This window comes from Quercus lobata, chromosome 5, assembly GCF_001633185.2.
Source record: "Quercus lobata isolate SW786 chromosome 5, ValleyOak3.0 Primary Assembly, whole genome shotgun sequence".
In the NCBI taxonomy this organism is placed as follows: domain Eukaryota; kingdom Viridiplantae; phylum Streptophyta; class Magnoliopsida; order Fagales; family Fagaceae; genus Quercus; species Quercus lobata.
Genome location: NC_044908.1, coordinates 48,475,144 through 48,501,436, shown reverse-complemented (window position 1 = coordinate 48,501,436; position 26,293 = coordinate 48,475,144). Strand labels below are relative to the sequence as shown.

The window sequence follows — 26,293 nt, the reverse complement described above, 5'->3', positions numbered from 1 at the left end:
GCCAAGGATGTGAAGACTGATATTCATTCATGTCTAAGGGGTCTGGAACAGAAGTACCTTACTATTACATCAACTATAGGAACAGCCCAAGGCTAGATGGATTTCTGTGAAGATTGCCATGACAAAGTTTTAATCGCCTGATATTGAAATCTCTATCTCGATCCTATGCAATGCACAGAGGCTGGGTGATACACACAGCAATTTGGAGTCTTAGTGCAGCAAAGCGAAGATGGCAAAATTACAATTTCATGAGATCAGAACTTCGCAGAATCACAATGTTGTTCTGGGCCTTCTGGCTTCCAAAATGGTCACATCCTCTCTAGCAGACTGATATGTAAGTTTAGTTTGGCCAATGCCTCTACCAAATTGAGACTATTAGGAGGAATTGAAGCTGTGATCCGTGATGCAGCTAGACAAGTGTTGGTAGCAATAGTGGAACCATTACAACTGTGATTGCTCCCTCCATAAGCATGTTATATTGTTATGCACTACTTCAAGATCTCCTCTACTGCAAAGATATGGGTTTTTGGGCACTGAAAGTTGACTGTGATAATAGGCTGTTTTACCTTTTGCTTACAGCTGTGGCACCATGTTTCTCCAAACTGGGTCTGCTGGTTGATTCAATGTCTACTCATGGGCTTTCAAAAGGTTTCTTTCATGTGCATCCAAAAGAAATGTAATTGAGCGGTTTGTGCTCTTTTCCTTCCTACCATTGTAAACTTTGATTTATAGTTCAATAATATTTCTGGGGTTTAATTCAAAAAGAAAAATTATAGGATTATAATCGTTATTGTTTGGTAAAAACTTTGAACTATTATTATAATTGAGTATAGTTTAAATTTTTTTTTTTTTTTTTACTATCTACTAGAAGACACAAGACCTGGAAAAGCTACAGAGGCATGAAGAAGTGAGAGGGGTTGAATGTGAAGGAGAAAAAAGTACCGATGATTTGGTTGAAAAATTAACTGGGAAGTCTATATCAATGGATTTCATTATCTGCCTCATGCAAAGAACCAACAAAGAAAAATTGGCAAAGGGGCTAAAGACTTAACTAAGGAGAGAGAACCAGTGCCTAACAAAGAAGAAATTCAAAGTCAAGAAAAAGAAACCACAATTGATGGAGCCAAAATAGATTAAGACAAGGGAGATGAACACAAAAGGACAGACCCAGGCTATGATGCTCAGGTCACGGTAGAAGCCTCTAAAGATATAGATTCTAAGGTTGTGCATAATTTAATATCCTGTAGGGAGTTGGCTCAAAGGTCAAGCATTCAATTCCAAGGTGAAGAAGGCTATTATTGGTCAGTCTTCTCATCAAAAGACATCATCAAAATAAAATACAAGGATAGATTATTCTGTCAGTTGCAAGAAGTCGGATTAGATGAAAAGATAATTATGTGCAAGGGCTTGTTATTGGTAAGTCCTTAATAGCTAAATTAACCCAAAAAACTTCACTTTATTACTTTAGCTAATGCATTTTTACAACAAATGCATCAGCTTCAATACTCTATTCTTATTTTATTAAAATATTATTTTTTTCACTCATATTTTTTTTCACCTCTTTCTTTTCCATTTCACTTCTACAATCACTGTGAAAACTCATATCAACTACAGCAAATTCACATCAAACCCATATATGTTTGGTGTACGTGTGAATGGAGACCTACATTGAATAATGATGAGAATAATAAGTAGTTAATCTAACATAGTTGATCTCATACACATAGGGTTTAGGCCTTTTGGGTTATGTGTGTCTCTAGTCTCTCCAATGTGTATATCTCCCCAACAAGTGGTATTAGAGCACATGGTGGTGTGGGGCAAAAGATGGCAAGGTTATTAAGGTTCCATTTGCAATTGGAGCGGGCATGGGGTGTGTGTACTTGGCTCCCTTTTGCAAATGGAGTAGGGACGAGCCACTTTCTCATTTGGAGTGGGGACGATATTTTGCACAAGACAAACCCATAAAAGCCTATACAGACGATCTTGGAAAAAGGCCCAACAAAGGAGTATTTATCAATAGTGCTAGACAACGATGAGGTGTGAGGTTTCCATGGATAAAAGACATAGGACTTGTTAATGGCCTAAAGAGAGGCAGAGACTCACACGTGAGGGGGGAGATTGTTTGGTATAGATGTGTGAGTGAAGTCTCACATTGAATAATGATGATAAAAATAAGCGGTTAATATAATATAATATAATATAATTGAGCTTATACTCATTGGGCTTAAGCTTTTTGGGTTAAATCGGTCTATGAATGTTATATTAATTACTCAAGGTCAAAGAGTCTCAAATCCAACACCAAATATCAACAAATCTCAAAAACAACTAGCAAATCCAAACCCAGTTGAGTTGCAAGGAACACCAAATATCAACAAATCTTATAACCAACTAGCAAATCTAAAACCCAGTTGACTTGCAAAGGCCAACTCAAATGAAGGCTCAAAGGGCTCTTTGCCACTTTATTAAAGCTTACTCAACTCTCACATCATTTCACACTTTATTAAAGCTTACTCAAACTCTCACATCATTTCATCTTATTAAAGCATATTGCAACTAGCGAACTGTCTTACAGATGATTAACAATAAGGAAACATGGTAGATTCAATTCAATGCACTTACCCGACCCCCGTTTCACTCTTATTAATATATACATGAAACATGTGCCTGCAATGGCTACAAGTACGTTAAAGCTCTCCATCCCACAGCTCTTCAATGGACTTGTATGGTCCATGAGCAGAAACAAGTTCCTCTTGAAGCATCATTCGGTGCTGCTTGATTTGACCAATCTTGTCATAGTCGTCCTCCGATAGTTCCCAATCAAATATCTGCAGGTTCTCCTTCAACCTCTCCTTGTTGTAGCTCTTGACTATAGGAGCCGCCCCTTGTTCATAAACCCATCTGAGACAAACCTGCCAATGAACCAAACAATCATAAAGTTAGTTGAACATATTGGGACATGCACACACATGTATATATAGCTATGGTTTCTGTATATATAATTGGGTGTCTAGGTGAAATTATGTCCATAACATATGATCTGTTTTTGAACTTTCTTTGTATTTATTTTCTCTCCAATACGTATAGTGTTTTGTGTTTTTTTCCATAATACATACACCAAATCAGTCTTTTGTATATGAAATTTGACCCTCTGCAATCTTTAAAACTACATAGTAGAACCTGAGCAACAGTCTTTCCGTGAGTTTTCGCAATCTCTTTGAGCACTTCATTGTCCATAACATCGCTGGCGCCCCAACTAACCCCTTTTGCTCCCAAAGGGGAGAAAGCAGCGACAATGATACCATTTGCCTTGCAAAACTCTGTCAGCTTCTTCTGTTGCCAAACTGGGTTCATCTCCACCTATACAAACGATCATATCCTAATCATCATTGTTTATCTATAGGCCAAATTAAATTTGTGAAAATCATTGTCTAGACTTTTTAAGTTGCAGCAATGACTCACTTGATTCACTGAAGGTGGTATAGTAGCAAAGGAGAGCAAGTTTTCGAGCTTCTTACAAGAGAAGTTGCTGACTCCAATGGACTTGGTAAGGCCAAGTCTCTGGCACTCTTCCATGGCTGCCCACACAGACTTGAAGTCCATTGGCATAAGGTCCTGTTTATCAAAAGGGGATTCCCCCTTTCCAGGAGTAACAGTGATGGGCCAGTGGATCAGATAGAGGTCTAGGTATTCCAGCTGAAGAGTCCTATACAAATTAGTCATTCAAAAACATGATTTGCTTGAATAGGTATTTAATTAGTTGATTTTCCATATATGATTGTAAATTATTCCTGGAAAGTTAATGATGCAGTTGTGATACCATAAAAGAGGTTGATGTCAATCATAAAGTCCCCAAAATATTTTAATCTTTGACCATGGCCAAGACTAAGTTTGCAATTTCCCAATTGGAAGTTTCATAAATGTTACACCAGAAAAGGAAATTAATCTCTCTACTTAAAATGTATGATTGAATTCTGACCGTTCCAACTTCTTTTCAACAGATTTTATAGATACATGAAAATAGTACTCTTTTTTTTAGTCTTGCTTTAAATGTCATCTGGTTGGTATATATATTTTCTGTTTTGTACACCTGTACTGACTAAAGAACAGAAAAACATGGACAAACATGTCCGTGCAAATTCTTTGCTTCTTGGTAAACATTTAAAAATGTTGAAACAAACTAACGCAGGACAACCAGAACTAAACTGAAACAATAATAAAATAAAGGGATATGATCTAGAAGTTAGCACCTAGGCCTTTCTTGGAGTCAGCATCAAGCGGAAAAACCATTAGGAGTCAGCACTTAGGGTGGACCTGGAGTTAGCACCAGACCAAAGAAAGACCAAACGGCTATTTTTTTCATTCATCAAAATATCAACTAACTCCTCAAAAGTACAATAGGTTGCTCATAAAGGATTGCTAAACTCTAGTTCTAATTAGCTAGAAAACTCTAATTGCCTTACTACAAAAATAACCTTACTTCCAAATTAAAATATTAATAGCTTAATAAAAAACTAGGACATAAAACATAAAAAATACAATTAACTTGCAAACATAAATAATACTAAATAAAAATCTTCTTTCGTCTCCCGCATCACAAACCAATCCACAAGAATAAAATTCTCAAATCATTAAAAATAAATCCAAATGAATAAAGGAAACAAAATTACGAACATGAGATGGATAATATAAATGCTAATTAATCAAAATGAGGACCTAAAAGGCCAAAAGAATTTTTGCTTTAAACACTAAATAGAAAGTTCTTCCCATTTGTTTACTAGGGTCCCACCAGGCACAAATTCTAAACATAAAAGCAGGTATGTTTAGCTTGATCACAATGTAATTCAAGGCAGTGTGCTTTGGTTCAGGTTGACAAGACAAGACTCACCGAAGTGATTTCTGTAAGGAAGGAAGAACAAGATGAGCATGAGCTTCACTAGGCCAAAGCTTGGAAGTAATGAAGAGGTCATCCCGAGAGGGAATAAGACCAAGTCTAAGTGCTTCAGCAATAGCTTCTCCTAAAGCCTGTTCCGACCCATATACTGAAGCAGTATCAAAGTGTCTGTAACCAAGCTTGATTGACTCCAGCACAGCTGATATCAAGGTGGCATCGTCGTTGTTGTCAGCCGCCGTGCCGAAGCCAATCACGGGCATGGACACCGGGCCGGAGGAGGAGCTCAGCTCCATTTTTGGGATTTTAGTAACTGAATTTAGCGTAGTAGCAGCCATGTGTGGTGAGAGTGAGAGAGAAACTGAGAATGCACTGAACCTTGAATGTTGAATGTTAGCTACTTTGGGGTACTCTTACTTATTATTAGTCTTATATTTATATTTATATTTATATGTCATCAATCCCAATAATTCATACCAAGTGACATCAGTGATGACAATTGATTAAAACAGTGAAAAATATTGTGAAAATGTGTAACCAACACAAAAGGTTCAAAGAGTGCATATTACGTCCAAAAGTTGTGTTCGTTTTTTGAATTTTACTTTTTAATTGACTACCTTTTCCAAACCGGCTTACCTCACCTTTAATATATATATATATATATATATAGAGAGAGAGAGAGAGAGAGAGAGAGAGAGAGAGAGAGAGAGAGAGAGATACTACATGGCGCTAAGCGTCACGCGCCAGAGATTTGCTGCTATCATATGGAACATGTATAAGAAACTAAATTTGTGATTGAAATGAATAATCTGTTATTAATGGAATGATCTGTACACTTATATACCCAAACGGAGCATGTAACTACCTAAATAAACTGCTATGCACGTGTGAACACATTCTAACAATTTATCTAACTACCACACATGAGTCATTAGCCTACCTTTAGTTAGGTACAAAACTACAAGTAGCTTACAACACAAAACCAACTATACTACATCCTTATTCTGTAGTTTAGGCATATTTATACAACTCTTAATTCTCTTCAACTGTGCTATATCAGATTCACTAGTTAAACAATTAGTTAGCTCTTCAATCTTCACATTTGTTACTTTGGCACTTGCTGCTACATCATCAAAGGGTCTTGCTTGATCTGATGTACACTGATGCTCTGTTGATACATTGTCTGCTACACTATGATGCAGCTTGGGCTGCATCAGTGTGGCACCTGAGGCACCTGATGCACATGTAACAGAACTTACTGATGCTTTAGAACTTTGACACGCCCCCTCAAGATGGACTGAGGGAGAGTAAATATTTATCAGTCCCATCTTGGACATTAACTCAGAAAATTGCTTATACCCCAAAGCTTTGGTCAACAAATCTGCTAACTGACAATGGGTTCTTACATGATTCAGCTTGATCACTCTAGCCAACACCTTATCCCTCACAATATGACAATCAATTTCTATGTGTTTTGTCCTTTCATGGAAAACTGGATTTGATCCTATGTGCAAAGCAGACTGACTATCACAGAATAGAAGTGCTTCTCTATCATGCTTGACATGTAAATCCTTTAGCAAGTAGAGAATCCATACAATCTCATAAGTGCTCACAGCCATTGCTCTATACTCTGCCTCAGCTGAAGATCTTGATACAGTAGCTTGCTTCTTTGATTTCCAGGAAATTAAAGAATCTCCAAGGAAGATACAATACCCTGTTACAAACCTCCTTGTGTCTGGACAAGAAGCCCAATCAGCATCACAAAAGCCCTTTACATGAAGCTCTGAGCTAGCAGAAAAGAAAACCCCTCTACCTGGTTCATTCTTGAGGTAATGTAGGACTTTAAGAGCAGCTGTATAATGGGGTTTTCGTGGCCTTGCGATGAATTGGCTTAGCTTGTGGACTGCAAAGGTAATATCAGGTCTGGTTATGGTTAAATACAAGAGCCTCCCAACCAGTCTCTTATATTGGCTCGGATCATCAAGTAACTCACCATCAAACTTACTAAGCTTCAAGGTTTGATCCATAGGAACCTTAGAAGGCTTACATCCTAGCAAACCAGCATCTTCCAATATCTCTAATGCATATTTTCTTTGGCATAAGGAGATTCCTTTATATATTCTAGCAACCTCCAATCCAAGAAAATACCTCAATTCTCCCAAGTCCTTTAACTTGAACTTTTGATCTAACAACACCTTGAAATCTTCAACCCTTTTTTGATCATTACTTGTAATTAAAACATCATCCACATGCACTAACAACACAATGAATGACTCACCTTGTTGTCTAGTGAATAAGGAATAGTCCGCCTTAGATTGAACAAAGCCAAACTCAACCAAAGCAGTGGAAAACTTGGAAAACCACATTCTAAATGCCTGTTTTAGGCCATATAGAGATTTGTTGAGTTTACATACCAGCTGTGATTGCTCCCCCTTACTACATTGCACCCCCTTGCTGTGAAATCCTAGTGGAAGGGACATGTATACTTCCTCATGCAAATTTCCATGGAGAAATGCATTGTTAACATCAAGTTGGCTGAGAAACCAGCCTTTCACAGCAGCAACAGCAAGCACACACTTCACGGATACCATCTTAGCAACAGGTGAGAATGTGTCAATGTAGTCAAGTCCTTCCTTTTCTAAGATACCATCTTAGAAACAAGTCTTGCTTTATACCTCTCAATGGAACCATCTGATTTGTATTTGACCCTATAGACCCACTTACATCCAATAGGTTTCTTTCCTGGTGGCAATGAAGTAATAGTCCAAGTATTGTTAGCTTCTAATGCCTTAATTTCAACATCCATAGCATCTTGCCATTTGGGATTACCTACTGCTTGGTGGTAAAAAGTAGGTTCTGTGATTGAGGAAATAGCATAGCAAAATGACTTGTATGAAAGGGAAAGGTTAGTATAAGAAATACAAGATTGAAGGGGTTGTGAGATACCTGAAATGGAGGAAATTGGAAGGGTTGCAGATGAAACCTGATTACAATGGTAAGTTGCAAGATAGGAAGGAGTCTTAGTAGGTCTATTAGACCTTCTAAGGGCAATAGGTGGCTGATCAACATGTGGCTGTTCAACAGGTGGCTGATTGGACAAATCATGGACATGAGATGAATCAGATACATCAAGAAACTCCTGAATGTCCTCATCAAAATCATGATGGATTTGGACAATAGTATCATCAGATATGGGCAAAGAAGAATAGAAAGGATTGGAAGAGGAAAATCAGTGAAAACAGAAGATTGGGTAGAATTAGAAGAGAAAATGGGCAAAGGAATGAGATTAAGAGACTGAGAATTAGTATTAGAAGAGAAAGGAAAATGTGATTCATGAAAAATAACATCCCTAGAGAGGAAAGTGGTATGAGAATCAAGATCAAGAAGTTTATAACCTTTGACATTAAAAGGGTATCCTAGAAAAACACATCTTCTAGCTCTAGGAGTGAATTTATGCTTATGAGGAGTGAGATTAGTAGCAAAACATAAGCATCCAAAAGTCCTAAGGTGAGAATAAGAAGGTGGTTTGTTGAATAGGATCTCAAAAGGTGTTTTATGATCAAGGATTGGAGAAGGAAGCCTATTAATCAAGTAGGCTGCAGTGAGAACACAATCACCCCAAAAGCACTAGATTGAATTTGCAATGCCCTAGCAGTAGCAAGAATGTGTTGATGTTTTCTCTCCACAACTGAATTCTGTTGTGGAGTATAAACACAACTCATTTGATGAATGATTCCATTGGAATTATAGAAGTCTGAAATGCTAAACTCTAAGGCATTGTCAGATCTAATGACCTTAATTTTGGTTCCAAATTGTGTGAGAATCATGTTGTAAAAGGAAACAATTAATGGTCCAACATCAGATTTTGCTTTGAGTAAGAAAATCCAAGTAGCTCTAGATGCATCATCAACAATAGTGAGGAAGTATTTATGACCATTAGAAGTTAAAACAGAAAAAAGGCCCCAAACATCCATATGGACAAGATCAAAAGGATGAGAACATTTATTTTTATTGAAGGGAAAAGGAATTCTTTTCTGTTTTGCTAAAGGGCAAACAGTACAAGTTTTATTACAACAGTTCTTGAGAAAAGGAAAAACATGGCTTAAGGACTGAACCTTCACATCAGAGGGATGTCCAAGCCTTGAATACCAAAGGGAAAACAAATTGCTAGAAAGAGTAGATGAGCAAGCAGCAAAAAAAGATTTGAAAGACTGCTTTGACAGAAAATCAGCAAGACAAGTGGTGGCTTGATCCAAGCTGGAATCTTGCAACATATACAGGCCATCATGCATTTGGCCCATTCCAATCGTGCTCCAACAAGTAAGGTCCTGTATAAAACAAAATTTGGATAGAAAAACAAGGCATATGGGTTGAGTTTTAGTTAAAGCACCGACAAATAGTAGGTTAAAGGTGAAAGAAGGCACACAAAGCACATTGGTAAGGGTAATGTGAGAGGAAAGGTGTATGGTTCCAACGTGTGTGACAACAACAGCCTCCCCATTAGGCAATTCAACCATGGAATGTGAAATTTCAGTATAAGAAGTCAACAATTTTATAGAGCAGACTATGTGATCACTAGCACCAATGTCTATAACCCATGTGTTAAAGTTATAAGCTCTCCTATTTACTGTCTTAGCAGAGAAGACTGAGTGCTTAAAGTTAGTAAGGTTACCTGCAACAGCATTGGATGTGTAAGTCACAGCATTGGCTACATGAGGGGCTTGACCTGTTGTGGGTTGTGAAGTAGAACAAGAACCAATCAAGGTTAGGAGCTGCTGATACTGATCTTGAGTGAATGAAGGAGTTTGAGAAACAGGCATGTTTGAAGTAAATGCATGAACTCCATTGCACTGATTGCCTTGAATCAACTCAAGATTAGATGAGACTTGATGAGCAGTGGCATTCTTGTTGTTCTTGAACTTAAACCCTGGTGGGAAACCATGCAAATTGTAACACTTGTCCACGATATGACCCATTTTCCCACAATGAGTACATACAGGTCTCTCTTTCCCTTTGAAATTGTTGCCTGAGCTTTTGGTAGCCCAAACAGTTGATTCAACTCTAACAGGATTGGTCACAGATCTTTGCATTTCTTCTTGAATGAACAAGGAGTGTGCCCTATTGACAGAAGGCAAAGGATCCATCAACAATATTTGAGTTCTGACTTGAGAGAAAGCATCGTTTACCCCCATAAGAAACTTCATGATGGATTCCTTAGCTTGAAGACTCTTCAGCCTTTGATTGATGCCACACACACATTGACCACAGGTACATTGAGGAAATGGACTCAAATTCTGCAACTGATCCCATAAAACCTTGAGTTGAGTGAAGTAATTAGTGAGCGATTGCTCTCCCTAATGAATCTCAGCAATCTGTTTTTGGATGTTGAAGACTTTGGTCCCATTTCCTTGACAGAAAGTATCTCGAAGATCAGTCCAAATCTCCAAAGCAGTGTCTCTGTAAATGATGCTACCTTGGAGCTTTGGTGATACAGAATTGATAATCCAAGTACCTACCATATTGTCTGCACGTATCCAAGCTTGAGCAGCTACTGGTGTATTCATCAATGGTGAAGAGATGGTTAATGATCCATTAATAAATCTAAGCTTGTTCTTGGCAATCAGAGATTTCCTCACTAATCTCGCCCAAGCAGGATAGTTTTCTCCTCCAATTAATGGTTGAGAAGTGAGAATTGCTCCTGGATTTTCTCCAGGATGGAAGAACAGAGGATCACTAAGATTGTATGAATCTTGCGAAGAAGATGAAGCCTCTGTAGTGGAAGTATTGCCCGCTGCTGTTTCTGCCATTGAAAGAGCTTATAGAACACAACAATGGTGAATGAAGAAAGCTTCGAGGAAGATGACAATGGCGGATGAGAAAATCCCCAAAATTGAACTAAGAAACGCTAGAAAAGAGAAGAGAAATTCTATGGGTTTTGCTCTGATATCATATAAGAAACTAAATTTGTGATTGAAATGAATAATCTGTTATTAATGGAATGATCTGTACACTTATATACCCAAACGGAGCATGTAACTACCTAAATAAACTGCTATGCACGTGTGACCACATTCTAACAATTTATCTAACTACCACACGTGAGTCATTAGCCTACCTTTAGTTAGGTACAAAACTACAAGTAGCTTTCAACACAAAACCAACTATACTACATCCTTATTCTATAGTTTAGGCATATTTATACAACTCTTAATTCTCTTCAACTGTGCTATATCAGATTCACTAGTTAAACAATTAATTAGCTCTTCAATTGTCACATTTGTTACTTTGGCACTTGCTGCTACATCATCAAAGGGTCTTGCTTGATTTGATGTACACTAATGCTCTGTTGATACATTGTCTACTGCACTATGATGCAGCTTGGGCTGCATCAGTGTGGCACCTGAGGCACCTGATGCACATGTAACAGAACTTGCTGATGCTTTAGAACTTTGACATGATAATCACAAACTTCAGCATTACAATCATCCTCATCCGCAATATAGCTGGGCCAATATCTCCCAATATTAAAGCCACTAACCAAAGCAATATATTAATTGAGAGAACACGTCTATTGAGAAAAAATAACAATATATTAAGGCGTAAAGGTTTAGGGATTCACATACAACACATCTATTGGTAGTTTTAACAATATTTATTTTATAACTCAACTAAAATTCATACGAATGATAATTTTAGTCGGATGATTTAACAATAAAAACTCAAGAATTAATTGTCTAAGATAGTTTCATGAAATTGATTGATTTTAGGCAAAAAAAAAAAAAAAAAAATTAGTGAATTAGTTCACAAGGAATACTAAACATTTAACGTGCCCGGAGTCTACGATAAATCAAAGAATTATACAGAACTAAACATTTTTCTAGATAAGTAAATCAATCAAAAATATAATAACATAAGCATTAAAACCATAAAAATAATTGTTAGGAACATACTAATAAACGGTTGGGTTTTACCCATTGCTTTAGCAAGGATTCTAGCAAGCCATAACATAAATAAAACTCTAAAAAGGTAAAGAAACTTTAAGAAAACCTAAATTATGCTCTATGACAGCTCTCCCCTGAATTTTTCCCTAGAAACCCTTTAAATAGGTTAAGGAATCCTATTAAAAGTTGAATTCCCTTTTGGAGAAATTCTCAAGTTTTTAGGCTTCACTTAATCGATGTTTTTTGCCCATTTAACTTCATAATTCAGATTTTTAATAAACTATAAAGTTATAACCCTTTAAGTTCACTTTCCAGCCCAACTTGAATTATCTCGGCTGGACATCTGAGCCAAAAGCTATGCTCCAAATATGGACCAGCCCACAAGGCCAACAGTGATGTGAGGATGAGGAAGAGGAATGGTACCGGGTGAGAAAAAAATTGGGCTTGAAATGGTATAGTGATTACTGATTACTGAGCCCGGAATCACCACAACATGGCCCAGCCTACAAGGCCAACAGTGAGACACAGACAGCAATCTTAATCTTTTTGTTTCCTTTCGCCGCTCTTGCCTTGTCTTGGATTCTCTAGAGAGAGAGAGAGAGAGAGAGATCCGAGTTTTTGATTCAGAACATGATAATGATGAGTTTATGTGTGCAGTGTGTACTAGACTTAGTAGTAGCTGGTTTCTCTTTGATGATTGGTCTCGGAATTTTTGCCCTTATTGCCTCCGTTCTTTGCTCTGCTGCTTTCTTCCACAACGCCAAGGAAGTGTTTTAATTCCATTTCAAGGTATTTACTACTCTTTTTTGGTATTACTATCACTAATGAGAGAGAATATAGTGATTTACCATCGATATCAATATCTCCTAAACTCAACAAAACATATTGCTTTTTCTGTAGCCATTAATTAGAGGACGGTTGATTTCCAATTATGCTCACAACCACAAAATGCTATGACAATAATGTTATTAGGCCTTGCTAATTCATTATACGGCAATTTGTATATAAAGTACCCAATGAACATTGAAATCCAACAACTGAGGAACTAACTTTCGCTTGAGATCTTCTCAGATGAAGCTTCCATTGTATGGTTGATGGAGGTGGAGCTGCAGAAGAACAAATTGCTCTGGATGGCATGCTAGACATGTAATCCTCAATATGAGCAAAATTCATTAGTACAAAAAAGATATTTTTATATATTAGATTTTTTTTTTAGAAGAATATAGATTAGAAGTTATTTTAAGCTTTTATGGGTTTTAGATTTCTCTACTATTTAGACCAGTTCTCAGTTTTGGTAAATCCCAAACTTATTAGATACTTGTTGATCTGATAATATGATAGTATATCTCTTCCTTTTAAATGTTAAATTCAATTGGTACTTCTTTGTGTTCAGAACCCTCATCCTCATTGTAATTATCGAATTATCAAATATATATATATATATATATATACATAAATAAAATAAGAAAGAAGTATTGTCCAACATTTAATATATTGCAAGAATAATATGTCAAGTGCAGTCTTAGTCAAAACTACTTCGAGTTCTCTAAGTGCAATAGTTGCTAATATGTCTGGGACTTGGGGTGCCCAAACTAGTGCCATGAAACGCATACATCGAAAATCCAAATATGGATTTTCATTCTTGTATTAGAATCTACAAGATGAATATGCAAGCAGAGTATAAGTTTATTAATCTCATGGTCTACGTTGGTTGTTTCAGACTATAATTTGTAGTATGTTGATTGTAAACAGGTTTACAGGAAATTAATTGTTACTGATTCAACGATTAGCACTTATTAGATATCCCTTTGTGGTTGGCCAACTTTATATTTTCATTACGATTTGTTCTTGTAGCTTTGTGGTAGTCTGTTTTGTTATAAATCATTGCAAAAAGTGTACATTCAATTACTACTTGCTACATGGATGTGACATATAATGTATCTGTATTACAGTGAAAAGTGCATTTTTGAACAGACTAAGTTTTTTGATAAAAACATGATTTCATCAAACAGAACAAGTAACAGCATTATTCATCCAAGCATCCCAAACAACACTGAGATGGAAAGATTTATTACCAACCAGAACTCTTTTGTGGCACAACAGCCTTTAAGTTGAATGGGAATGTAATTTTCTTTTTACTACACTCTTTTCAGGTTGTTACTTGTTATACTGTCATTTTAGTGCTTTTCACAGACTAATATGGATTTAATAACTTGTGTATTGAATTAATATTTTTAGGTGTTCCTGGAAGTACAGAAGGAAGTTTGAAAATGTAGTTTCTTGTTTCTTGTGGAACTTCTAACTATTATGGGAGTGACACTATGTTTCCACTCGCCTGTATGTACTCAGAATGTAGCATTTTTCCCACTATTGAGCAATAAAATCTGGCAATTTTGATCTTTACTAGACTTTTTTCAGCATTTTTTTTTTCAATTTTGAACATTTTGGCTTACAAATTTGTATACTGTAGCTTGTAGCAGGGCTGGCACTAGGCTTAGGCCTAAAGCCTCCCATGGCCTCTCATACAAAAAGACCCCAAAATTATATACTCACCCAAGGAAGCCCCTTAATTCAGTTTCAAGATATTTATTTTCTCCCCCTTCAATATCCAAATTCACCTTCATCTTCATGAATGGGTTTTAGAGAGCTGGAGTATGGCAATCTAGCTTTGTTAGTCAAGCAAGGTTGGCTTCTAATCCACAATCCATGATCATTATAATTCCGAGTACTGAAGGCTAAGGTTTTTTTTCTTACATATCATTCCTAGAAGCCCCAATGCCCACCCAATCATCTTACACTTTGCATAGTATTGCATAGGCAAGACATGTTATTATTGGTTTATTGTGGGAACACGTTAGGGTATTGGCAATGGGGATAGCATGCAAGTTTGTCAAGATGGAAAACTCTATAGACACCCATTGCCAAAATCCAAACATACTTAAGTGACAACTTGTGATTGGTGCACCAAAATCAAGTTTTTCATTAAGTTACAAATGGTGGTCCCATGTACAAGTGTTGATATCCAACCAAAAATTGTCACCCAAGCATGTTGTAGATTTGGGTGTGGAAATAGTTTTGCCCGTAGGCGGACTGTTGTCAAGACCGATGGTTATCAACCCCGACTACTTATCATGTCTAGCTTAACATGTCAGCCAATGCAACCACCCTTCGCTCCTTTTGGAATTCACTCTAGTCTCTACAAATGCAACCGAAAGTCAACTTCATACAGAGAATGTGTAATGGAATCTTGTCCACTTAAACAACTCTGTTTAAGAGAGGAGTCATCTCTAAGAGTTATGTGTGTTTTGTGCCAAGGATGTAGAGACTGATATTCATTCATGTCTAAGGGGTCTGGAACAGAAGTACTTTACTATTACATCAACTACAGGAACACCCCAAGACTAGGTGGATTTCTGTGAAGATTGCCATGACAAAGTTTTAATCGCCTGACATTGAAATCTCTTTCTCGATCCTATGCAATGCATGGAGGCTGGGTGATACACATCAATTTGGAGTCTTAGTGCAGCAAAGCGAAGATGGCAAAATTACAATTTCATGAGATCAGAACTACGCAGAATCACAATGTTGTTCTGGGCCTTCTGGCTTCCAAAATGGTCACATCCTCTCTAGCAGACTGATATGTAAGTTTAGTTTGGCCAATGCCTCTACCAAATTGAGACTATTAGGAGGAATTGAAGCTGTGATCCGTGATGCAGCTAGACAAGTGTTGGTAGCAATAGTGGAACCATTACAACTGTGATTGCTCCCTCCATAAGCATGTTATATTGTTATGCACTACTTCAAGATCTCCTCTACTGCAAAGATATGGGTTTTTGGGCACTGAAAGTTGACTGTGATAATAGGCTGTTTTACCTTTTGCTTACAGCTGTGGCACCATGTTTCTCCAAACTGGGTCTGCTGGTTGATTCAATGTCTACTCATGGGCTTTCAAAAGGTTTCTTTCATGTGCATCCAAAAGAAATGTAATTGAGCGGTTTGTGCTCTTTTCCTTCTTACCATTGTAAACTTTGATTTATAGTTCAATAAAATTTCTGGGGTTTAATTCAAAAAGAAAAATTATAGGATTATAATTGTTATTGCTTGGTAAAAACTTCGAATTATTATTATAATTGATTATAGTTTTAATTTTTTTTTTTTTTTTTTTACTATCTACTGGAAGATACAATACCTGGAAAAGCTACAGAGGCATGAAGAAGTGAGAGCGGTTGAATGTGAAGGAGAAAAAAGTATCGATGATTTGGTTGAAAAATTAACTGGGAAGTCTACATCAATGGATTTCATTATCTGCCTCATGCAAAGAACCAACAAAGAAAAATTGGCAAAGGGGCTAAAGACTAAACTAAGGAGAGAGAACCAGTGCCTAATAAAGAAGAAATTCAAAGTCAAGAAAAAGAAACCACAATTGATGGAGCCAAAACAGATTAAGACGAGGGAGATGAACACAAAAGGACAGACCCAGGCTATGATGCTCAGGTCATGGTAGAAGCCTCTAAAGATATAGATGCTAAGGTTGTGCATAATTTAATAGCCTTTCGGGAGTTGGCTTAAAGGTCAAGCATTCAATTCCAAGGTGAAGAAGGCTATTATTGGTAAGTCTTCTCAGCAAAAGACATCACCAAAATAAAATACAAGGATAGATGATTCTGTCACTTGCAAGAAGTCGGATCAGATGAAAAGATAATTATGTGCAAGGGCTTGTTATTGGTAAGTCCTTGATAGCTAAATTAACCCAAAAAACTTCACTTTATTACTTTAGCTGATGCATTTTTACAACAAATGCATCAGCTTCAATACTCTATTCCTATTTTATTAAAATATTATTTTTTCCACTGAAATATTTTTTTCACCTCTTTCTTTTCCATTTCACTTCTACAATCATTGTGAAAACTCATATCAACTACAGCAAATTCACATCAAACCCATATATGTTTGGTGTACATATATGAATGGAGACCTACATTGAATAATGATGAGAAGAATGGGTAGTTAATCTAACATAGTTGATCTCATACTCATAGGTTTTAGGCCTTTTGGGTTATGTGTGTCTCTAGTCTCTCCAATTTGTATATCTCTCCAACAAGTGGTATTAGAGTACATGGTGATGTGGGGCAAAAGGTGGCAAGGTTATTAAGGTTTCTTTTGCAATTGGAGTGGAAACGGGGTGTGTACTTGGCTCCCTTTTGCAAATGGAGTAGGGATAAGCCACTTTCTCATTTGGAGTAGGAACGATATTTTGCATAAAGCAAGCCCATAAAAGCCTACACAAACGATTTTGGAAAAAGGTCCAACAAGTGGTATTAGAGCACATGGTGGTGTGGGGCAAAAGGTGGTAAGGTTATTAAGGTTTCTTTTGCAATTGGAGTGGAAACGGGGTGTATACTTGGCTCCCTTTTGCAAATAGAGTAGGGATAAGCCACTTTCTCATTTGAAGTGGGAACAATATTTTGCATAAGGCAAGCCCATAAATGCCTACACAAACGATCTTGGAAAAAGGCTCAACAAAGAAGTATTTGTCAATAGTGCTAGACAACGATAAGGTGTGAGGTTTCCATGAATAAAAAACATAGGACTTGTTAATGGCCTAAAGAGAGGCAGAGACTTACACATGATAGGGAGATTGTTGGATATAGATGTATGAGTGAAGTCCCACATTAAATAATAATGATAAAAATAAGAGGTTAATATAACATAATTGAGCTCATACTTATTGGGCTTAAGCTTTTGGGTTAAATCTGTCTATGTATGTTATATTAATTACTCAAGGTCAAGGAGTCTCAAATCCAACACCAAATATCAACAAATCTCAAAACCAACTAGCAAATCCAAAACCCAACTATCAACAAATATCAACAAACCCAACTATCAACTTGCAAGGAACACCAAATATCAACAAATCTTTTAACCAACTAGCAAATCTAAAACCCAGTTGACTTGCAAAGGCCAACTCAAATTAAGGCTCAAAGGGCTCTTTGCCACTTTATTAAAGCTTACTCAAACTCTCACATCATTTCATCTTATTAAAGCATATTGCAACTAGCGAACTGTCTTACAGATGATCAACAATAAGATCTTATTAAAGCATATTGCAACTAGCGAACTGTCTTACAGATGATTAACAATAAGGAAACATGGTAGATTCAATTCAATGCACTAACCCGACCCCGTTTCACTCTTATTAAAATATACATTAAACATGTGCTTGCAATGGCTACAGGTACGTTAAAGCTCTCCATCCCACAGCTCTTCGATGGACTTGTATGGTCCATGAGCGGAAACAAGGTCCTCTTTAGTCATCATTCGGTGCTGCTTGATTTGACCAATCTTGTCATAGTCGTCCTCTGATAGTTCCCAATCAAATATCTGCAGGTTCTCCTTCAACCTCTCCTTGTTGTAGCTCTTGACTATAAGAGCCGCACCTTGTTCATAAATCCATCTGAGACAAACCTGCCAATGAACCAAACAATCATAAAGTTAGTTGAACATATTGGGACACGGACACACATGTATATATAGCTATGGTTTCTGTATATATAATTGTGTGTCTAGGTGAAATTATGTCACATATGATCTGTTTTTGAACTTTCTTTGTATTTATTTTCTCTCCAATACGTATAGTGTTTTGTGTTTTTTGCATAATACACACACCAAATCGGTCTTTTGTATATGAAATTTGACCCTCTGCAATCTTTAAAACTACATAGTAGAACCTGAGCAACAGTCTTTCCGCGAGTTTTCGCAATCTCTTTGAGCACTTCATTGTCCATAACATCGTTGGTGCCCCAACTAACCCCTTTTGCTCCCAAAGGGGAGAAAGCAGTGACAATGATACCATTTGCCTTGCAAAACTCTGTCAGCTTGTTCTGTTGCCAAACTGGGTTCATCTCCACCTATAAAAACGATCATATCCTAATCATCATTGTTTATCTACAGGCCAAATTAAATTTGTGAAAATCATTGTCTAGAATTTTTAAGTTGCAGCAATGACTCACTTGATTCACTGAAGGTGGGATAGTAGCAAAGGAGAGCAAGTTTTCGAGCTTCTTACAAGAGAAGTTGCTGACTCCAATGGACTTGGTAAGGCCAAGTCTCTGGCACTCTTCCATGGCTGCCCACACAGACTTGAAGTCCATTGGCATAAGGTCCTGTTTATCAAAAGGGCGTTCTATAGTGACTGGTCCAGGAGTAACACTGATGGGCCAGTGGATCAGATAGAGGTCTAGGTATTCCAGCTGAAGAGTCCTATACAAATTAGTCATTCAAAAACATGATTTGCTTGAATAAGTATTTAATTAGTTGATTTTCCATATATGATTGTAAATTATTCCTGGAAAGTTAATGATGCAGTTGTGATACCATAAAAGAGGTTCATGTCAATCATAAAGTCCCCAAAATATTTTAATCTTTGACCATGGCCAAGACTAAGTTTGCAATTTCCCAATTGGAAGTTTCATAAATGTTACACCAGAAAGGAAATTAGTCTCTCTACTTAAAATGTATGATTGAATTCTGACCGTTCCAACTTCTTTTCAACAGATTTTATAGATACATGAAAATAGTACCCTTCTTTTTTCATTCAGCAAAGTAGAAAACTCATATCCAATTTTAAACAGGGAAAAAAGGGGGTTGGTTTGTACACAAGGAGTTCCCATTATTTTATTTTACTAGCCTCACAAAAATGCTCTATATAGACGTTGCTCGGAAGAAGAAGAAGAAAAGGATCATTTTGTGCAAGTGTTTTAGATGTTACATATCTCAAAGTGAATGGACAAGTTGCTTACTTGAAGATAGTCTTGCTTTAAATGTCATCTGGTTGGTATATGTATTTTCTGTTTTGTACACCTGTACTGACTAAAGAACAGAAAAACATGGACAAACATGTCCGTGCAAATTCTTTGCTTCTTGCTTGGTAAACATTCAAAAATGTTGAAACCAACCCACATGAATAAAATTCTCAAATCATTAAAAATAAATCCAAATGAATAAAGGAAACAAAATTACGAACATGAGATGGATACTATAAATGCTAATTTACGGCAGTGTGCTTTGGTTCAGGTTGACAAGACAAGACTCACCGAAGTGATTTCTGTAAGGAAGGAAGAACAAGATGAGCATGAGCTTCAGTAGGCCAAAGCTTGGAAGTAACGAATAGGTCATCCCGAGAGGGAATAAGACCAAGTCTAAGTGCTTCAGCAATAGCTTCTCCTAAAGCCTGTTCCGTCCCATATGCTGAAGCAGTATCAAAGTGTCTGTAACCGAGCTTGATTGACTCCAGCACGGCTGATATCAAGGTGGCACTGTCGTTGTTGTCAGCCGCCGAGCCGAAGCCAATCACGGGCATGGACACCGGGCCGGAGGAGGAGCTCAGCTCCATTTTTGGGATTTTAGTAACTGAATTTAGCGTAGTAGTTGCCATGTGTGGTGAGAGTGAGAGAGAAACTGAGAATGCGCTGAACCTTGAATGTTGAAGGTTAGCTACTTTGGGGTACTCTTATCATTAGTCTTATAATCTATATTTATATTTTTATATAGGGTAGGTTTGTTTTAGCTTTTTAAAATTGAACTTTTTGAAAAAGTAAATGTTTTAAAAAATGCAATATAAAATTGTGTTTTTTTAAAAAATTGAGTATTTGATAAAAATTAATAAAAAGTGTTTTTTGAAAAAGTTAGAAGTAACGATTTGAGTTATAAATTACCAAAAAAAAACTATGTATATATAAGATAGTTTATTTCATACTTAAATCAATTATTTAATAATACTTACTAAAAAAAACTACTTATAATAATAATAATTTATTGTTAACTAAAATTTGTTGTAAAAATATTTTTGTAATATTTTCATAATAAATTATATGTAATAAGTTATTACTGATTTTAATTTGAATACACTACTTAATTATTTTTTTCATTAATATTAACTAATAATAATCTATTACTTAAAATTTATTATGAAAATATTATAATAACATTTTTTTAGTTTTAATTTCTTATTCTTTATTTTATTTTTCTCTTTATTTCTTTTTCTTTCATCCTAATCCACACGTTAATTAATTTTTTTCCTCTTTTTTTCTCCTCCACACACGTATTCTTTATCTTCTCCTTATCTTCACTTTTGACTTTCCTTTATGCTTTTCATCTTCACCAGACTACCATTTGTCCTCCACACACGTATTCTTTATCTTCTCCTTATCTTCACTTTTGACTTTCCTTTATGCTTTTCATCTTCACCAGACTACCATTTGTCTTCTTTCTTTTTCATTTTCTCTTTCTCTACATTCCTCCACACATTCAGTTCTTTTTCTCTTTCTCTGTTTTCCTCCACATGTTCAGCCACACAGCCCACACTCACGCATTTCTTTACCTTGATCTTCACAGGTAATTTCTCTTAATTTCACCAAAAATCTTCAATACCTCTCTCTCTTCGTAACCACAAAACCAAATGGGAATTGAAGTTAGATTGATGTCCTTCATTGAGTGAATAAAATTTGTACTTAAAGAAATTGCAGAATTTTACCCCATTCTAGAATAACCAAATCAAAGAAAAATTAAAATATAAACCTAAATAACCTAAATATAATTTTACCCGACTCTAGACATGATGGCCTTGTTTCTAGGCAAAACTTAGATACAATACCTTATGTATTAGGTTCCCTCCCTAAAAATCAGCCATGTGAAATATGAAATATTATCACAACCCCATAATCTTCTCGATCAATTCAAATCAAGCTTGGACAAACAAGTAATAAGTTTGAAAAAAACAACTCAATCCCACTAAACTGTGACTTTATGCACTTATTTCTGGTTTTTAAGCATCAAATTAAAATTACTTCTAGAACCCACTGGTTGTTACACTATTTATGAACGGTATAAAATATTGCAACTTGCCAAACCTAGGACTTGGTTCTTGGTCTTCTTTCTTTGGTTATAAATATGCACAATTGGGTTAGGCTTTGATAGTATCTAACTATTTTGTCAACTAGTTCTCCACTCTGCCTAAGTAAAAGGGTATTCAATGTTCAAAGCCATAACATAAGGCAACAAGTCCTTTCATTTCCTTTGTGTTCTACTGGTTTTTTTGTCAAAAATTTGAATTTTTTTTTCCCTGAGATGGAGAGCCTTTTGGGCCTGCTTAGGATTCATATCCATAGAGGGGTAAACCTTGTAGTCAGGGATGTCAGATGCAGTGATCCTTATGTTGTTATCAAAATGGGCAAGCAGGTAAAAACAGATTTAAGCTATTTTGAACTTACACATAACTGTACTCCTAAGTTAAATACTTCTTGTAGAATTTTCCACATTCAAACTCAAGATTATTTTATAAAAAATATAAACAAAAAAGGAAGAAGAAGAAGAAACCAGGGGAAAAAATAAACCAGAAATTGATGAAAAAAAGTTCCAATACGAGAAATTTTATTTAGCCTCAATCTCTCTGTACATTAACTTATTCACTGACCAATATTGGAACAGACCAAAAATTAAAAAACGAAGACCAGATTTTTTCTGACACAAAAGATAGAAAAACACTTGTTATATGCATACGCAGCTCAATATGAACAAACTCATTTCAACAAACGCCCTCAAAGCCTCAAAACTACTGCTGATGCTTCTTCTTCTTCTTAATTTTGGTATGTACTTAGGACACTTCAATATTTTAATATAGCACAAACCAACTCTAAAATTGTTCTTACTGCCAAGGTGGTTGGAAAAAAAAAATCTCCTAAGTCCATAGGTTCATAGTATCGTGTCCTCCCCACACTCCCAAACAAATCAGTTGAGAATTCAATCTCTGCCACTCAAAACTTGAAAATGCCAAAGAAGTTCGCAGAACCAGCAAATGGTGCATTACCCTATAATAAACTTAGTTATAAAATTTAATTTGTGATGGTTAGACTCTTTTTTCAACTAATAAGGACATCTTCTACAACTCCTAGTTTAGAAAAATCCTAGTGCTCACGTATATCTTGGTAATCAAATACTCTGCATGGAAGGCTTAACTTAGATTTTAATTAAATGGGGAAGCAAATGACCACTTTAAAGTATGTTCAAATGTGAACTGAATGATTTCTAAAACTATTTTTCAGACATTCTGATTGTGGGAGAGAATTGATCCACTAGGTGGCGCATGTTAACATCATTATGTAGCATGTACTGCATTCAAACACCCAGATGACTCAAATCATTTATGGTCTGCATTTAATATTCCTAACCTTCTAAAGTCTTTAAAAGACACTTGTAATGCATTAATTTATATAAGAGAGGCCATACCTTGAGTATATGCTGGTAGTCAGGTTCAGCCTCAGCCTCAGCCTCAGCCTCAGACTATTTTTCTAAAAGTGTTAATTTTATCCCAACTTATGGATAAGGGTTCCCACGTCTCACATCTCAAACTCAAAAAGTGTAAAGATTTTTTTTTTTTTTTTTTTCTTTTTTTTGAGAAACCAGTCTGTGAGACAGATCGATGCTTTTATTAAAATATAAGAAAACTAATCAAACAGAGCAAGGGGGATAATGTCCCCAGGTAAGTCTTCAACCCAAACCTGACGTTCTAGTTCTAGCCCAACCCGAGATTTCTTTGCCAAAGCCCTTCGGTGTAAAGATTAATTTGTCAAATATATAAGAACCGAAACTCAAACAAAACAATAATATCATAAACCCACAAAGTTTAGATATCAGTGTTAATCATATGTAAAGAGAGAACCTGAAGATTGTGGGTGGCGCCGCCGATTTAGAATGGAAGAGAAGAAGGGCCGCCGAGTCGTACAGGAAGAGATGAAGCACCGTCGAGTTGGATTGGATATGAGTGCGCCGCTGATTTGAATAAGCTAGAGAGCGGCGCCGACAAGTGGATTGGATGAGAAGGAGCGCCTCCGATTTGAGGTTGTGGGTGCGCCGGGCTCTGAGTGTTTGTGGGTGCGCCGGGCTCTGAGGGTTTTGTGGGTTGCGCCGCAGATGTGGTATCAACGATTTGAGGGTTTTGTTTAGAGAGGCGAACAGAGCAAACGATTTGAGGGTTTTGTTTAGAGAGGCTCTGTGAGGGTTTTGTTTAGAGAGGCAAACAGAGCACTGGGTAGAGACGCAAACGTGAGACAGGAGAAAGGCGGAAAAGGTTGATGAATGTTTTAATTTTTTTTTGTTTATATTTAAAACCTGTTTAACCGGTAACCAAAAACCTTTAAAATTATATTAACGGACATGATCAAAACCATAAGAAATTAACGACCCAGATATAGGTGGGTACCGTACCCCCTTTTTTGGGGGTACAGTAAAATGACCTATATATATAAATGCAAGATTCATTATATTACCTATAACAATAAATATATATATATATATATATATAAATGCAAGATTAAATTTTAAAAAAATCCAAGGCCCAGCCAAAGCAGAAGTACAAGTGTACAACTCCACCCACAACCACAAGTCTCCTTAAATAACACTTCACCCAAAAAATCAAAAAATCAAAACAACCTTCAAGGCCCAACGGCCCCAGCCAGAACTTAAGTAGGCCCAGCGGCCCTAGCCAGAAGTCTTATTAGACAAGATTCCACCCACAAAAAACCACGGCATTTGCAGAATCAAATGGGAAAGAGAATAAAACCATACCTAAGTTTAGAGTCTTCAGACGTAATTATATGATTCAAATCGGAGGAAGCCTGAGTCAGCAACAAAAGGATTTAAGAGGACCAATGGAGAGAAAGAATGAGTGAGGCGGAGAGCAAGAGTGAGAAAGAGAAACGGTAATATGAGTAAATTTGAGGGATTTTGTTTGTTTTGGTTTGTGGTTAATTTTTTAGAACGGACTTGTATTTTATCTTGTTGAATTTTGGTTTGTCTAGAGGTTAATGATATTATTTTTGGGACAATTGATTTTGTTTATATCAAAGAATTTTTTGGGATACAAATGTTTATCAGAATGTACCATATTTTTTGTTCTTTGGTCACAAGGATGTGCCAGATTTTTTGAGTTTCTTCTGAAACTTTTTTTTTTCTACTACCCCTCATTTTCCAAAATTTTGGGGCTCCTCTTTCACTTGAGGGCCTTAAACAATGGCCTAATTGACCTAGTGGAAGGACTGTCCCTATATGTGTTCATCCTCCGTTTGAAATGATTTAGCTTTATGGTACATTATATTATAACTTTAAAGATGTGTCCAATATTCCACCATTTAAAATTTTAAATGATATGCTAATCTATATATTGTTAAATCTTAGAAGTAAAAAGTGATAATCTATATATTATTAAATCTTAGAAGTAAAATATTTACAGTAAAATAAAACCTTTTAACTCAAATGAAATAAAGAAAATCTTAATCCTATTTTTGAACAGTTAAATTCCTAAATATCATTAACTAGATAATGGGCACGTTTTTCTCAAAAAGAAAAAGAAAAAAAGAAAAAGAAAAAAGATGATGGGCACGTTTATCTTTGCGTTTCTTACTCTTATAGTTTTATTATTTCTCTGCATTTTCTTCTACATACAATTTACAATATTTCTATTTTACATTTGAGATACCTTATTTTTTCAATTAATATATCTTTTTTTTTTTAGAAACAACACACACACAAGGGAGAGGCAATTGTAGTATGTCTTTGTGTTGAAACCCCAATTAACGTATCTTGGATTAAGCCATAATGTTAGTAATTTTTTTCAGATATAAAAATTTCCATCCATTAATGTAAATGACTTTAATTAAATTACATGAATTTTAAATAGGTCATGTTGTTAAAAGTATACGTGAATAATCATTTGAATCATTTTGCAGTGAGTTTGTAAATTTGGTCTAAACTTTTATTTTTTGTTGAGAAGATGGTCTAAACTAATTTCAAAGAAAATATAATCTTTATAATAGCTTATTGATAAAATATCTAGTTTGTCCTCTACTTACATGATTTACCCAAAAAATTAAGTCAACTTATTCACCAAATCGAGTAACCCAAAAACTAGGAGATTTAAATTAATGACATTAATTTCATGACTTGTACTTCCCTATAAATTTATAATAAGTTAAGTAATAATGATTCTTGAAAAAAAGGCAACTATCTCAAAAATAGCTTCTTTTTTTTTTTTTTTTGTTATTATATGATGCCCCATATGTCTCCAATCTCAATAGTATAAAAGCATTAGAAAGCATATACTAATATCTACATTCGGTATAAAAGCATTAGAAAGCATGTACTAATATCCACATTCAGTGACAGCTCTAGAAATATTTTTCAGGGTGGTCATTAAAAAACTTAAATTACACAAAATTTAATTAAAAGAGAACTTCATATATTGGCCCAAAAAAAACACACACTCACACAAATACATAAAGTCTTACAATTTCTTTCTACAAATTTTTTTATTTAAAAATTTTATATGATAGTCCCATTACCAATGTTGCAAGTTACATCTTTATCAAATTTTTAGTTAGATAAAAATTTTCTTGGGATTTTTCTTTTCGTT

The 26,293-nt window shown here is 35.8% G+C and overlaps 2 protein-coding genes and 3 long non-coding RNA genes across 6 annotated transcripts; 2 read left to right on the top strand and 3 right to left on the bottom strand.

The window, feature by feature from the left end:
* Positions 1 to 2,417: 2,417 nt before the first annotated feature.
* Positions 2,418 to 5,308, bottom strand: LOC115991664 (non-functional NADPH-dependent codeinone reductase 2-like). The gene is made up of 4 exons (XM_031115498.1): positions 4,886 to 5,308; positions 3,460 to 3,703; positions 3,178 to 3,357; positions 2,418 to 2,909 (listed from the first exon to the last, which is right to left on the bottom strand). The coding sequence occupies exons 1-4, from the start codon at positions 5,224 to 5,226 to the stop codon at positions 2,685 to 2,687; spliced, it is 990 nt and encodes a 329-aa protein (XP_030971358.1). The 5' UTR covers positions 5,227 to 5,308; the 3' UTR covers positions 2,418 to 2,684.
* On the top strand, positions 3,538 to 19,098 carry LOC115991665. Its single transcript, XR_004092275.1, has 2 exons — positions 3,538 to 3,609; positions 18,990 to 19,098. It is a non-coding gene; the product is annotated as an uncharacterized LOC115991665 (long non-coding RNA).
* Positions 12,901 to 16,117, top strand: LOC115991666. Of its 2 annotated transcripts, none has more exons than XR_004092277.1 (2): positions 12,901 to 15,812; positions 16,010 to 16,117. It is a non-coding gene; the product is annotated as an uncharacterized LOC115991666 (long non-coding RNA). The 2 variants fall into 2 exon arrangements; XR_004092276.1 differs by having other exon boundaries at positions 12,901 to 15,823.
* On the bottom strand, positions 17,801 to 20,353 carry LOC115991662 (non-functional NADPH-dependent codeinone reductase 2-like). Its single transcript, XM_031115497.1, has 4 exons — positions 19,923 to 20,353; positions 18,840 to 19,089; positions 18,558 to 18,737; positions 17,801 to 18,294 (listed from the first exon to the last, which is right to left on the bottom strand). The coding sequence occupies exons 1-4, from the start codon at positions 20,261 to 20,263 to the stop codon at positions 18,070 to 18,072; spliced, it is 996 nt and encodes a 331-aa protein (XP_030971357.1). The 5' UTR covers positions 20,264 to 20,353; the 3' UTR covers positions 17,801 to 18,069.
* Positions 20,354 to 20,999: 646 nt separating this feature from the next.
* On the bottom strand, positions 21,000 to 23,983 carry LOC115992898. The gene is made up of 2 exons (XR_004092717.1): positions 23,546 to 23,983; positions 21,000 to 21,266 (listed from the first exon to the last, which is right to left on the bottom strand). It is a non-coding gene; the product is annotated as an uncharacterized LOC115992898 (long non-coding RNA).
* Between the last annotated feature and the right edge of the window lie 2,310 nt (positions 23,984 to 26,293).